A 13,739-nucleotide genomic window follows, 5' to 3' on the forward strand; every position below is an offset into this window, starting at 1 on the left:
GCACACTTTATGCATTAGATCCTTCAGAACACTAATAAATGTCAGAACTCATGACATTTGCTTAGGCAGTAATCACAGGTACCTCCACAATTGCTGAAAATTAAATAGATATTAAAATAGATAGATTTAGTTCTAGAATTCCCTTTATTTTACCCAACTGGTATTTTCTCAGGATATTAACCTTTTACTATACTTTAGGCTTGTAAGGATTGGTTGTAGCAGGTTATATGCAAAGTGAATGATGCCAAAAATACTCAGGATTATTATAAATTATTCTTCAGAAATTATTATAAATAATCTTATAATATAATCTCATATAATGTATTATAAACTATAACACCATTCAGTTATTTCCTGTTTGAAATGCATTTGCTTCCAGGATAGTAAATATACCTCAAAACTGGTTAGTCATTTAATCATTCATTTATCCATTCAAATGTTTTTTGAGCACCTACTGTGTGCTAGTCTTGTCCTAGATACTGGCATACAGTGGGGAACAAAGGAAACATGCATCTTGCCCTCAAAGAGGTTATAGCCTAATGAGGAAGATAAACATGAATCAGATAATCACAAAATTAAATTAATAATTATAAATTATTACTAGAGCCATGAATAAAAACAAGAAGACGGTATGAGAAAATGGATAGTGAGGGAGAGGCTCTTAGAGGAAGTAGCATTTGTGCTGAGGCCTAAAATAACATTTGAGCTTGGTAAAGTGCAGGGATCCAAGAGGGAAATAGGAATACTCCCATCCAAAGATGTGGCAAATGCTAAGGCCCTGAGGTGGTAACCATGTCAATGCATCTGAGAAACTGAAAGAGGGACAGTGTGGCTCCAGCCCATGAATAAGTGGAGATGAGATTGCAGAGAGAAGTGGGGGCATCATTGCATGAGGTCTTCGCGTTATCTTAGGGCTTTTAGATATTATTCCAAGTACAATAGGAAACCCTTGAAGAATTTTACCTAAAGGAGAGCAAAAAGATATGATTTTTGTTTCAAAACGATGATTCTGGTTGTTATATGGAGAAAGGCTGGAAGAGTCAAGAGTAGAGGTAGGAAGACTCAGGAGGCTGCAGCAATTGTCCAGGAAGAGAGGACAGTGGCTTAGACTACAGCAGAGACAATGACAATGGAAATGAGTGAGCAGCATAAATAATCACAGTGGTAGTTTATTCTCCAGAGATGGGTGGGATGTTCTGCATCTGCAAAGGGAGGTTGACAATAACGCTCTCATTATCTGAACCCTACACATTAGGTTTGATGCAGAGAGATACCTTGCAATCATTTTGATGAAAAGACAGCTTTATCAAGTCAGCAACTAAGTTAAAAACACCTAGATTTAAATGAATGGTAGACATTCTGGAGAGAGAAAAAGATAGTTTTTGTATTATAAGAAAGGCACAAAACCATCACTTACTAAAGTCGGTGTACCAAGATTATGGCATAACATCTCTTTTTATTTTAGTTGAAAGGCATCAGCTTGGTCTTGAAGAATGCTGGTCATAGGATAGTAATTGTTTTTCCAGCCTGACTCATACCTCCATGAACCATTCACCATAGATACCACCAAGGTGACCAGGCAGGTATTTTCCACTTTTCCTGACTGCAAATCAACCTCAACATAATGGCACTCAACAATCAGAAGCCATGAACCACCCTCCTTACATGGAGTCATTACTCTTCTCATTTCCACTTGTCTTCTAGGCATGAAGGGCTTAGCAGGGTTACTGCCAATAGAAGACATTTCCCCAAGCATAGTTTCAGGCTACTTCAGAGGCAGGAAAACCACTCACCAGACTCTTGCTTTCAATCACCAGATGGAGGAGAATGATGAACAGAGCAGCTGTGTTCAGGGGGTTTCCAAATGTAAAGATGTCAATGTCTGAGCCCTTGTAGGTCTACAAAGAGAGGACAACAGTAGGTGACTTTGGAGACCTGTGCATACTCAGTGGTAGGAGTAACATCACTTTATTCTGTAGCGCAAATGAGGACTGAGTTCCTTCTACAATGTTCACAATAACTGGTCATTTAGGATAAACTTGAACATTTCCGGAAAAGAGAGGCTGACTCTCTCTCCAAACAGGCCATCTAATCTTTGAACTTATCAGTTGGAATTCCTCTTTATTCTGAATCATAATTTATCTTCCTGGAACCTTTTACTCATACTTCTGGCTCTTTAAGTTATAGGGAAATATCAAATATGTTCCCCTTAACAGAGCTGCAAACCTCAGGCTATCCTGAGTCTATATCTCTGCGAAGTAAACATGCCCTCCTCTGTCCTATGTGTATGCCTTCAAGTAGCTCAAATGACACAATTTTCTGATCTTTCACAATTCTAGTCATTCTCTTCTGAATACACTTCACATTGCCTTACCTATATTCCTCTTGAAATGCAGTATACCCAGAAATCCTAGCTGGGCTAATTCTAGTCATTTTATTTGAATAAAGAAGAAAATGGTTAACTTAGAGACTATCACTGTTTTCATTTTTAATACTATACTTTTATTAATACTCAGATCAAGCTAGTGTTTTCTTCCAGGGGAGGGTATGTGTGGATGGGTAGCTAGATCATGCTGCTCTGTGCTTGGTGTTGGCTTCAATTTTTAAATTAATTTTGAGACATTCTTTGCTTAGTCACTTTTCCTCTATTCTTTACCTGTAAAACAGGGTTTTTAATTTTGGGGAGACTACTTATAAGAGCTGTCATCCTGGTAGAATTAGCCCAGCACTCATTAATAATAACCTTCGTATTCTGACTTTGCCTCTCTGATTTTGATTCATCTAATTATATGGCTGGACTTTCAATTTTATTCAAGCATTGATGAAAATTATCAAGCAGTACAAGACTAAAAAGAGACTCAAGAGGAGTCAACGAGACACTTCTCTCCAAATTTATTCCATGACCTAACATATTTGGGGGAGTGTTTATAATTTAGGCAGCTAAATAATCAACTAGGTTATATGAGCAATCTACTCTAATATACCCATTCTATATGCTGATACAGGCGACAAAGTACGAAGAAGCATCATTGACTCATTAATAACAAATACTTTGAGTGAAAGGACTCACATAGTAAGGCACAAAGAAGCAGACCAGGCTTTGATAAAAGGCATCCAACAAGGTGATCCAGAAGGTGAGGGGTAAGTACGCCTGAAAATCAAACAGATATTGGGGAGGCAGATTTATAAGGGTCAAAGTAAAGTCAAGGAACAACACAAGTCAGTACTTATTTTTGCTTCCCTAAGAGAAAACCCTATCCCTTCATTCTCTCACTCACAAAACAGGCAGGATTTGTAAATCATAGTGGAAGAATGAGGGGTGAGAGTTGAATGAGATGCATTCACAGGTGAAAAAAAATCCTGAAGGAACTTTTCTTCAGCTTGTGTTGCTTTAATCACTGATCGATCTTAAATCTACCTGACATAGGGGCAGTAGTACTACCTTTCCATTTTTGTTTCAAAAACTTCTCCACACCCATCCACTTTTCTCTATCTCCACTGCTCCCTTCATTCCAATTCACCATCAACTCTCTCTGTGAATGACTGCATAGCCACCTAACTGGCCTTTTTGCTTCCTCTCCTACCTCTAATCCAATCTTCCCATAGGAGCCAGCTGGTTTTTTTGTTTTTGTTTTGCTGAGGAAGATTTGCCATGAGCTAACATCCATGGCCAATCTTCCTCTTTTTGCTCGAGGAAGATTAGCCCTGAGCTAACATCTGTGCCAATCTTCCTCTATTTTGTATGTGGGTTGCTGCCACAGCACAGCTGACGAGTGGTGTAGGTCTGTGCTCAGGATCCAAATCTGTGAACCCGAGCTGCCGAAGCAGAATGCGATGAACTCAACCACTATGCCATGGGGCTGGCCCCTAGCCAGATGGTTTTTAAAAGACTGTAAGTCAGATCATGCCATCTTCCAAATTAATCAAACTGACCTCCTCCAATGACTTCCCATTGCATTTCCAATACCTCCTAAGTTCCTTCCCATGCCTATAAGGTCCTGCATGTCTGCCCACTGGAGCCCCTGCTCTCCAGGATCACCATTCTTACCCTCGTTCACTATGCTCCTGCCACAGGGACCTTTGTTCTATTCCTCAAACATGCCAAATCCTTCCTTTCCTCAGGGCTTTATTTGCACTATTCTCTCTGCCAGGAATTCTTTGCGCTGGACTTCTCACATGGCCAGTTGCTCATTATTTATATCCTGGCTCAAATATCACTTCCTCATAGAGGCACCCCCAGGCCAGAATAAAAACTATGTCCACCGGATCACTTACTACCATGGCATCTTTTAGAAGTCTCTCATGATCAGAAATAATCTTCTTTGTTTATCTAATGATTTTCTGCTTCTCTCAAGAGGATGCAAGTTTCATAGTGTAGGACTTTGATTCTTTTATTCAAATGATTAAAACAGTGCCTGGTACATAGCAGGTACTCAACAAACAGTTGTTGGACTAATAAACTATTCTTATATAACTTTTCATGTGCTAAACTGCTTCCTGCTAAAAATTTGCAGAAAGAGAAAGATCAAGTAGAGATACTACTCAAGTGATTGAAAACAGGTTTTCAAATAAGAGTCAACTCTGATTGAATGGTAATTTGTGTTCAGAAGGATTCTGAGGCTGCATTCAGACCCAGAAGGAAGGTTGGAGTGCTACAGTTTATTAGTGATGTCAGCCATGGACAAAAATGGCAACATATCATATCCCTGAGCTATTCTTCTCTTTTCTTAACGTGTTCTTAGTCTTATTTCCTTCCAAATGCAAAAAGAGACTGAAATTTCCTTGAAAATGTCTAGTTCTCTCCAAAAGAACAAAGCTTTATAAATATACAAATTCTTCATATACATTCTTCCATTCTTCAAAAGACTACACTTGGAATTTTTACATCTATCCTTTTTTTTTTAATCTCTTTGTCCTCTGGAAAATCAAAGCAACGAAGAGTCCTTATTTCTAATCTACTTTTCCCTATATCTCCTTTTACTATTTCCTCAGTGGAAATGATGGAATATTCTACCGCCTTTCTTCATCCAAGTGTACATAAAATCTAAGCAGAAGCACATTCAAATGGGGGAAGAGAATGTGACAGTAAAGGGACAACCAAAATGCCACTAGACAAGAAAGAGCAATTTGGGGATAAGTTAAAATACAACTTTACGCTTCTGGGGGAATAGAGGTTGCTCAGAAGACCTGGAGCAAAAAGGTAAAAAGTACAATTTATCCACAGTCACGTGAGCAAGGGAAGTAGAGAAGGGACAAAGGACAAGATAAATGAGAAGCTGGAGGTATTAACGCATGGGATCTGGAAATCGAAAGGGAAAATCTGGACATGGAGTCAAAGCCAGAAAATACTGTGTGGGTGATGAGAGATGGGTAATAGATGATTGTCTCTTGGAAGGGAAGCCTCTGACTGCAGCCTTCCAGACCCATCTCCTTTCAAGGAGAGAGATTCTATAACCCTGGAGAATATATTTTATGACACGGAAGACAGGAAATGGCCAAAGCATAAAACAGAATTTGTTTGGAGGCCAAGTTCAAAGAAAGGACAACTCTTCTCAAAGGTAAAGTCAATGAAATCAGTTACCTTTTATCAATAGCCACATGCTGGGAATCTGCCTGCTATTACCGTGCATTATAAAACTGGCCAGCTCAATAGAACAACGTGTGCAAAGGACTGCTAGCAGGGTTTCACAACAGGAAACAATGACCTCAACTCTTCCAAGAGTAAGGACTGATTATAATGTTCAGTCTGTACAAATGGGCTTTTAAAATACTAGCTATAAAAAACTTTGATGGTCCCCCTCACCACTCTTTCCCCAGTGAACCTGAAATTTAACGTAGGCCTGGGGTGCAGGACAACCCTCATTAATATCAACCATACATTCCTGCATCCTGGCCTTGAACTTTCAGTTAGAGTGCACTCCGTTAGGAAAACCCTATGTAATTCCTCGATCTGAATGGACTGGATGATATTAAAGGATTTGAAGGATTTCTTCTTCCCTGAAAGCAGAATACGACACCTCTGTGTTGGCTGCCCCAGGTAGCCTAAGGACATTCAACTAGTCTTCAGTCTGGAAAGGCAGTTCAAGTCAGAATAAAGTTAGACTGATGAAAAGAAACGTAGCATTTTAAATGCAGGACTTACTCAAATTTACGGTTATTCAGAGTTGGGGGTGGGGGGCAGGTAAAAATAACAATATTGAGAGCTTAATATGGAGGAACTTTTTTTTTTCTCTTTTTTTTTTGAGGAAGATTAGCCCTGAGCTAACTACTACCAATCCTCCTCTTTTTACTGAGGAAGACTGGCTGTGAGCTAACATCCATGCCCATCTTCCTTTATACGTGGGACGCCTACCACAGCATGGCTTTTGCCAAGTGGCACCATGTCCGCACCCGGGATGCGAACCGGCGAACCCCGGGCTGCCGAGAAGCAGAACGTGTGAATGTAACCACTGCGCCACTGGGCCGGCCCCTGATGGCTGGAACTTTTACATGTATTATCTTACCAAAATGTCACAACATCTCCAAAATTTAAAGAAACTGAAGTACAGGCAAGTTAAATAACTTATCAAGGTCACACACCACAGAACCAGAATTTAAACTCAGGCTAACATAACCCATTCTTTCTAATATGTGTCAATCCGGGTCAGTGACTTTAGAATAGCCAGTGAAGCCAAAACACAGATTTCTTATGGTGGGTCTCATTTTTGTCTGTCCAGTCCTATAGAAAACCCTTCTTCCCAATCTTCTCTGTGTGCTTCAGCTCTGTCCTCAGGAATGACATATGTCCTAGGGCTGGTCAGGGAGAAAACGATCTTTCTAGCTACAGTGATAAACACAGAGAAAGGCATGTGACTCAAACTAGGAAGTGAGTCATAACCAGGACATTTACAGTTGCTTTAAGAATAACAGTGTTCTGTCACCACTACTCTCGGATTTGGCAGCTATGTGAAATAATTTTCTCTTTTTCATTAAGCCAATTTCAGCCTGTTTTCTGTCACTTGCAATTGAAAGAGTCCTGACTAAGACAGCCCTGTTCTCAAGACTAGCATATCTGACTCTTCAACTTTGTCCACTTATAGGTGTCATAGGCTCCTGGTCCAACTCAGTCCCTGTGATCCAGACAATGAGCTTGTGAGAGCACTCTGAATCTCTGGCCATTAAATACCAAGGGCTGGGGGGCCGAAGGGTTAAAGATAGCATCACTATTCTTTCTGGGGCAGAGCTTAATGGGAGGCAGCATGGGCTCGGTTCAACTGCTCCTCCCACGAGCTCTGTGACACGAGCACATCATGTCTCTCCCTGTGCCTGGCTTTCCTCATCCACAAAGCGTGGATGATGTAGCACCTATCTTGCAGGGTCATTTTGAGGATTAGATTTAGGGATGCTAAGTACTCAGAATAGCGCCTGGCATACAGGAGGCATTACATACATGTTCATAAGAGCTATTTTAATGTTGGTTATTATTTATTTTGTGGAAGATGAATTAGAAAGAAAAGAGTTTTGAGACAGCTAGCCCAATTAATCAGCTACTACAATACTGCAGGTAAGAGACAATGAGAGTAGTGACAGAAGGATGGAAAGGGGGTGATCGATATAAGCGATGTATCAGAAGTAGCCTGTTGGAATAAGATTGATTAAGTGGAGGTGGGGCACAGTTTTAGGGAGAGGGAGCCATTAAGATCATTCCACTGTTCTGATTGACAATAGGACCTAAAGAATTTAACTTTTGTTTTGGAATCAGACTGAGAAGGGTTCACATTCTGGCTCTGCCATTTTTAGCTGTGAGATTTTTGGAAAAATTACTTAACCCCTTTGATTTTCAGATTTTTCACCTTAGAATGAGAATGATACTAGGTTCTGTCTCAGTGTTTCTGTGAAGATAAATGAGACAGGGAATGGTTAGTAGTTCACAAAATAGATGGCACAGTGGGGTTTGGTAAATGCTAGATATTATTAGTTGTAAAGTCTAAACACTGGATTTCTTCTTATAAGCACCCAACTCCTTTCCAAATTTTACCCACGCTCATTTCAGAGGCAAGTAACTTAATATCTGCTGTGTTAGTAGAGATCATTTGAAACAAACAGACAATTCAAACAGTTTTAAATAGTTCCTAAGGTACCACAATGTTTGAGCTGGCTGATTGGAAAATGCCCTGGCTTTGACCACAGAGGTGTACTGGCCTAAGTACTCTTGCTTTAGCACCTACCTCTGATTTCTGACCACTCTTGTAAAGTTCAGGCAGTTGCATGAGGGTCTCTGCAGACACATCTTTTTCCAAAACCCCATAAATGACGGGAGGAGCAGACGTGAAAAGGAGGTTGAAGAAGATCAAAACCCAATAGTCAGTCATGGATGTTCCTGAAAACCCACAAAAGAACTGGTACCAGAAAAGGAGGTTCACATAGGCCTAGGACACAAAGAGGAACATTGGCATCTTAGAAACAGCAACGCGTGCTATGCCCGCACAGGCCATACACTGCCATTTGAGCTGTGTGAGCTCAGCCTCTGTCTCAGAGCAGTTTCCTCACTTACAGAATGGAAGGGCACAACTTACCTTGCAGCTTTTTTTGGTAAATGTTTTACTAAACTAAATCGCACACATATGCATACACACACACCTCCCCCCCCCAACTTACTGTGTGGTGGTGGCACTGTTCTAAGAGCTTTACAAATAATTCATTTAATGTTCATAACAACTTGGGAATTATTCTTCTCATTTACAGATGAGCAAAGTGAGGCACAGAGAGGCTAAAGGACTTGCCCAAAGTTACCCAGCTAATAAGTGGGAGAGCCAGCATTCAAATTGAGACACATCAGCTCTCAGATGACGAGAATTTAGCCCAGTCCATAGCAGGTACGCAACAAATGCTCATTCTCTCACTTTGTAGGTTCACCATTACTTTCCAGTGGTGAAATGGAATGGTGCCAGGAGGGGACCAACCATCCCAGTTTTCTTGGGACTGAGGAGTTTCGCTGGACACGGGACTCTCACTGCTAAAACTGGTCAGTCCCAGGCAAACCAAGACAGTTGGTCATGCTAGAGACTAGGAACATATATCCTTCATTGTTTCCTCCAGTATTTCTTCTCCAACGAAGGCCACAATAGCAAAAGCTCTGTGCCCTCAAGAAAGGCAGAGAACAGGAAAGAACACTGGACTTAGATTTAAGAAGTCTTATTTCAAGGCCTGGGAACACTTTCTATTGATTGTTTGACTTTAGGCCATTTTCCTAATGTCTCTGAATTTTGATTTCCTCATGTGAAAAATGAGAATTATCCCACCTCAGGGCTTAGTATCAAGGTCAAGTTAGGAAGTGCTCCTGACCCCCCAGTGCCTTATGAATATAAGATATGGTTATCATTGGCATCATAGATACACTATAACATCTTAGGACAGGGACCACAGTCCTTAGAATAGAGTTTCTTAGTCTAGGGTCCATGGACATGCATAATGCCCAGCTCCTGCACATGTATCAATTTGGGGTACATGTGGTTTGGGGCACTGTTCTGGGGAGTGAATCCATAGTTCTCATCAGTATCTCAAAAGTTGTCCAAGACCCAAGAACCATAGTCTCAGAAAGATAAGCTACTCGAATGGCTTCTGGTACTGGCCCTTTTCTCAATACGGTTAGAGCATTCATTGTCTGGCTAGGTGAGCAAGAGGTAGAAATTAAGTCTGCAGGATATCAGTATGAATGGCCATCCCAGGGTTATGGAGCAGAAGGACCACAGGGTCCTTGCTCCCGGGTGATATGCCTTCTACTTATAAACACTCCCCCTCTCTCCAAGAGCACATGGCACCTCTTTCTAATATTAGTGTTTCTTAACCCTTGGGTTTAATCTAGGGTTAAAAGGAGGTGTGAGGAAAGTGGGCTACCTTGCAAGAGAAGAGAAGGTAGAGAAATGAGAAAGTATTAAAAAAAACAACTAGGGAGAGGGGCTCCTCCCTAAAAGTCATTGACTAAATCTCAGAATTTCACATTACAAATCACAGCTTTCTCAAGAATCACACACTCGGGCAGAGACATTACACATTTCAAATATTTTCATGAAGTATCAAAGTTCTATTAAACTGACTAAATGTGCTAATTCTAATTAGTTGAAAGCACTGAGAGCTTCCAAAAAGTTCACTGCGTTATGGAGAAAAAAGAGGCTCTTGCTGACTGAAAGACAGCCAGCCAGCCACACATCTGAATTACACACTTAGGGTATCCTAAAAATGACCCATTAAAGTTATTTTTTTCCTAAAGATGGCATTTCGACAGAGTGATGTAAACTTAGTTTTACCACGAACATGCTACATACGGACTTTACAGACTAAGAATAAATTTGGTCTAAAAATCATGCCCTATTTACATATTACCCCACCTAGAAGGGACTCAAGTGGAGCAGCCGGAGGTCAATATGATTTTATAAAAGAGGAAACTGAAACTGAGAAACCAGGACTTCTAATCATATTCTGTCCTTTTAGGGATCATATAATGAAAATAAAATTCCTTGACCATCCAATAACTCCCAAGCACAAACACATTTTATAGGTTTGCTAGAAAATTCTTGCATTTGGGTTTTCATCTGTATCTGTGTCTTCAATATACCACAGGGGACATCAATTTGGGGACAGCAGATTTTTTTTATATCTCCTGTAAAATGGAAGCAAACCTCTTCATTCTCTACTGACAGATAACTTTAAGCATTTCATAATTCTGCCTGTCATAACCTTTTTATAGAAGGTCAAAAATTCGATTTCAAATGAACCAGACGGGACTTAACTGAATTTAAATACATAGGGAATAGAAAATGCCAGCAGATGGACAAGCCTAGCAATTTACCGTCAGCAGCTGAAACATAGCACATTCTCAGATTATTTCTGGAAAGGCAGCAGGAGTGCTCCTGGCTGCTCCCAAAACATCAATAAGCAAAGTTGCTTAGGTGTACGGCACGTCTTTTTCATCCCTTACGCAAGCAAAAGTGGCAGGCGAAAAGGGGGAAGGGACAAATTCTCTGGAGTTACATACCACATTTTTGTAGAAAAAATAGAGCATCATGTTGGAAAGCCGTGTATAACACCAGTGCCCGTGGACCAGGAGGAGCTTGCTGAGATGTTTAAACTGAGAAACGGCAAAGTCACTGGCCATCACAGCCTGCAGAGGCAATGGGAAGAGAATGCCACTGAGCAATCAAACGTGTTAGAACAGACAGAGTATGGGCAGCCTTGCCATCATCAGACTCAAATTAGTCAAAAATGTGGCTTAAACCTTACATGCAGATCAAGACACAGACACACACACACATACACCCCCCCACCCCCGAAAACCTCCAAACAAGCAAAAACTCCTGAATACAGAGCCTTAACAGGTTGCCTGTAGTTACTACTTAGCTTTCCAATATGGTCGCATGAAGCGAGATTTCTCTTTGGTTACTACTCATGATGTAATTTCAGCAAACGCACTTTCCCTAGAAAGCAGCTCCTTCCAAAAGAACTCTGTGCGGCACAATGTGCATTTGCTTCCCTCAATGAGGAGAATATTAAAAAGGATTGCACTTATGACTTTATATGATTTTGTATACTGTGTCAGGCAAAGAGGTACTTGAATGCCTCATCTTCTGTGGAGATGTCCTAATTTATAATTCTCTGGAAACCCTAAGCCTCACATCCCAGCTTCCTCTGACAGCATTTGCTCCATACATGAAAAGCAGTCTTCTATCTGAATTTTGTGCCTAAAATACTATCCAACACACACACACACACACAAATAGGCCACTACCATCTCCCTCATTCTCATTCTCTCATATCTTCTCTCTCTCTCTTCATGATCTTTAGATTTTTTATTCAAATCCTTAGTAGCTTTCATCAGTGCCAGAAGCTACATAGTTATTACAGAGTTAAAAACATATACTCTTATGATCTAGAAAAGCTCTATTTTTTTAAACTGAACAAGTGAACGACACTCTTAAAATTACCCAGGAAAATACCATAATCCTCACCCAGGAAACAATCAATGAATGGATAAACTTCCTGTCTCGCACTCCTAAGCTAACTTCAGACTGCCTCACTCCACCACAGAGATCTTATCTCGGAGAATGTTGCCTTAGATGGGCAGGGCAAGTCCATGGTACTTGGGTACACAACATCCACTCACCTGCATGCCTTCTTGACCTGAGATCCCTATCCCGATGTCTGCCACTTGTATCATGCTAACATCATTGGCACCGTCACCTTCATGAGGCAGAAGAAAATGTGAGAAACATATGAGGAGTAAAGAAAAGATGCAAACTTTGCAAATCAATAGCGGCCACTCAAGTGAACAGACAAATTCTTCAAAGTTTATCCCATGTCTCCAAGTTACCTGGAAGCTAGTTAAGCAGAAATGAAATGTGGCATCCCACTATCATGAGGAAGAATTCCAAACTCAATACTGCCTTAAAATCCTTCATGCTACGGCACCTACCTGGACTGATCTCCCCTTTGTCCATGTTGCTCACTCTACTTTCAATTTTCCAGATACATTCTGCTCCTTCCAGCCACTGTACAGCATATGCTGTTTCTTTATTCTTACAAGACTGTCCTCCTTACCCTTACACCACCTTGCTGGATTTCAATTGCTCATGCCCTCAGCTTAGACGTCACTTCCTCTGCAACATCCTTCTCATATTCCCTTTAGATCAAATCCCCTTCCTTAGGCTCCAGCACAACCCTGTGTATTTCTATCATATGTATCACATGGTATTATGGTTGCATATAGATTTCTTGACCTCCCCAACATACTGGAAGCTTCTTAAGAGGAGGTATTATATTCCTGTTGGTAATGAGCGTTTATTGCTCCCAAATGCCCACCAACCATTCACTTATTTTCTGGTAATAGTATCTTGATTTTCCTTGGGAACTCTGAGTCCATGTGGTTTGTTAGGATGAACCCAAACCTCCAGATTTAGGATGGGCAACTGACCTAGGCCTAGACAACTAGCAAATTCTGTCCTCTGGCCTTAGTGATTGGTTCAGAGATGGGCACATGACACAACTTAATTGATATCATTAAAAGTCAGGAGGTTCTAGCCTCAGGGACATCTGGATCCAGGGGCTTGAATAATTCACTCATTTATATGTTCATTCAATAAGACTGTTGAAGAAAATTCCACCCTCACCCTGACGCTTTACTCCAGCAACTTAAAAAGAGGCTCATTCTTTTCACTCGGGTTGCTAATAGGACAGGCTGTAACCCTGGGACTATCAGTGGCTATGTCAGCATCCTGAGGGGAGAAGCTACCTGCGACTGAAAGCAATCCAGGGGAAAAAGACTGAAAGAGGTGGCTGAGTCCTCATCTTGCTAATGTCTCAACACTGGAGTGTCTCAGAGCTTAATCTCATACTTCTTCCTTTCTCCATTTATACTCATTTTTTGGTGATCTCATCTAATATCAAGGCTTTACCATGAGACTTACGATTCCCACATTCATATCTCTAGCCTGTTCCTCATTGCTAAATTCCAGCCTTTATATCCAGCTGCCTACCTTCATCACTCCCTAGACATCTAATAGACTTTTTAAACTTAACATGGGTAAGATCCACATTCTGATTTCCCTGACTACATCTCAGTAAACCGCAGCTCTGTCCTTTCTGTTCTTAGAGACAAAACCTTGGCGTCCCCCTTGAGTCCTTCTATCATACAACATATCTAATCCATCAACAAATGTCACCAGCTCTTTTTTCAAACCATGTCCATTATCTGACCACATCTTACC

The 13,739-nt window shown here is 40.8% G+C and overlaps 1 protein-coding gene across 2 annotated transcripts in view; it reads right to left on the bottom strand.

Annotated features, from left to right (window-relative positions):
- ATP10D (ATPase phospholipid transporting 10D (putative)) overlaps positions 1–13,739 on the bottom strand; it is a 110,072-nt gene that overhangs the window by 7,463 nt on the left and 88,870 nt on the right. Inside the window, exons 17-22 of one of the 2 annotated variants that reach the window (XR_011502242.1) lie at positions 12,140–12,216; positions 11,015–11,140; positions 8,208–8,408; positions 3,071–3,151; positions 1,794–1,898; positions 456–536 (exon numbers count right to left, since the gene is read on the bottom strand). Coding sequence is in view for 1 of the 2 variants with exons in the window: in XM_014857130.3 (XP_014712616.3) it covers positions 1,794–1,898; positions 3,071–3,151; positions 8,208–8,408; positions 11,015–11,140; positions 12,140–12,216 (590 nt within the window). In the remaining variant the exon portion in view is untranslated. The remainder of the gene's footprint in view (positions 1–455; positions 537–1,793; positions 1,899–3,070; positions 3,152–8,207; positions 8,409–11,014; positions 11,141–12,139; positions 12,217–13,739) is intronic. The other variant, XM_014857130.3, reaches the window with a different exon arrangement.

This window comes from Equus asinus, chromosome 3 (assembly GCF_041296235.1).
Source record: "Equus asinus isolate D_3611 breed Donkey chromosome 3, EquAss-T2T_v2, whole genome shotgun sequence".
NCBI classification, from domain to species: Eukaryota; Metazoa; Chordata; class Mammalia; order Perissodactyla; family Equidae; genus Equus; species Equus asinus.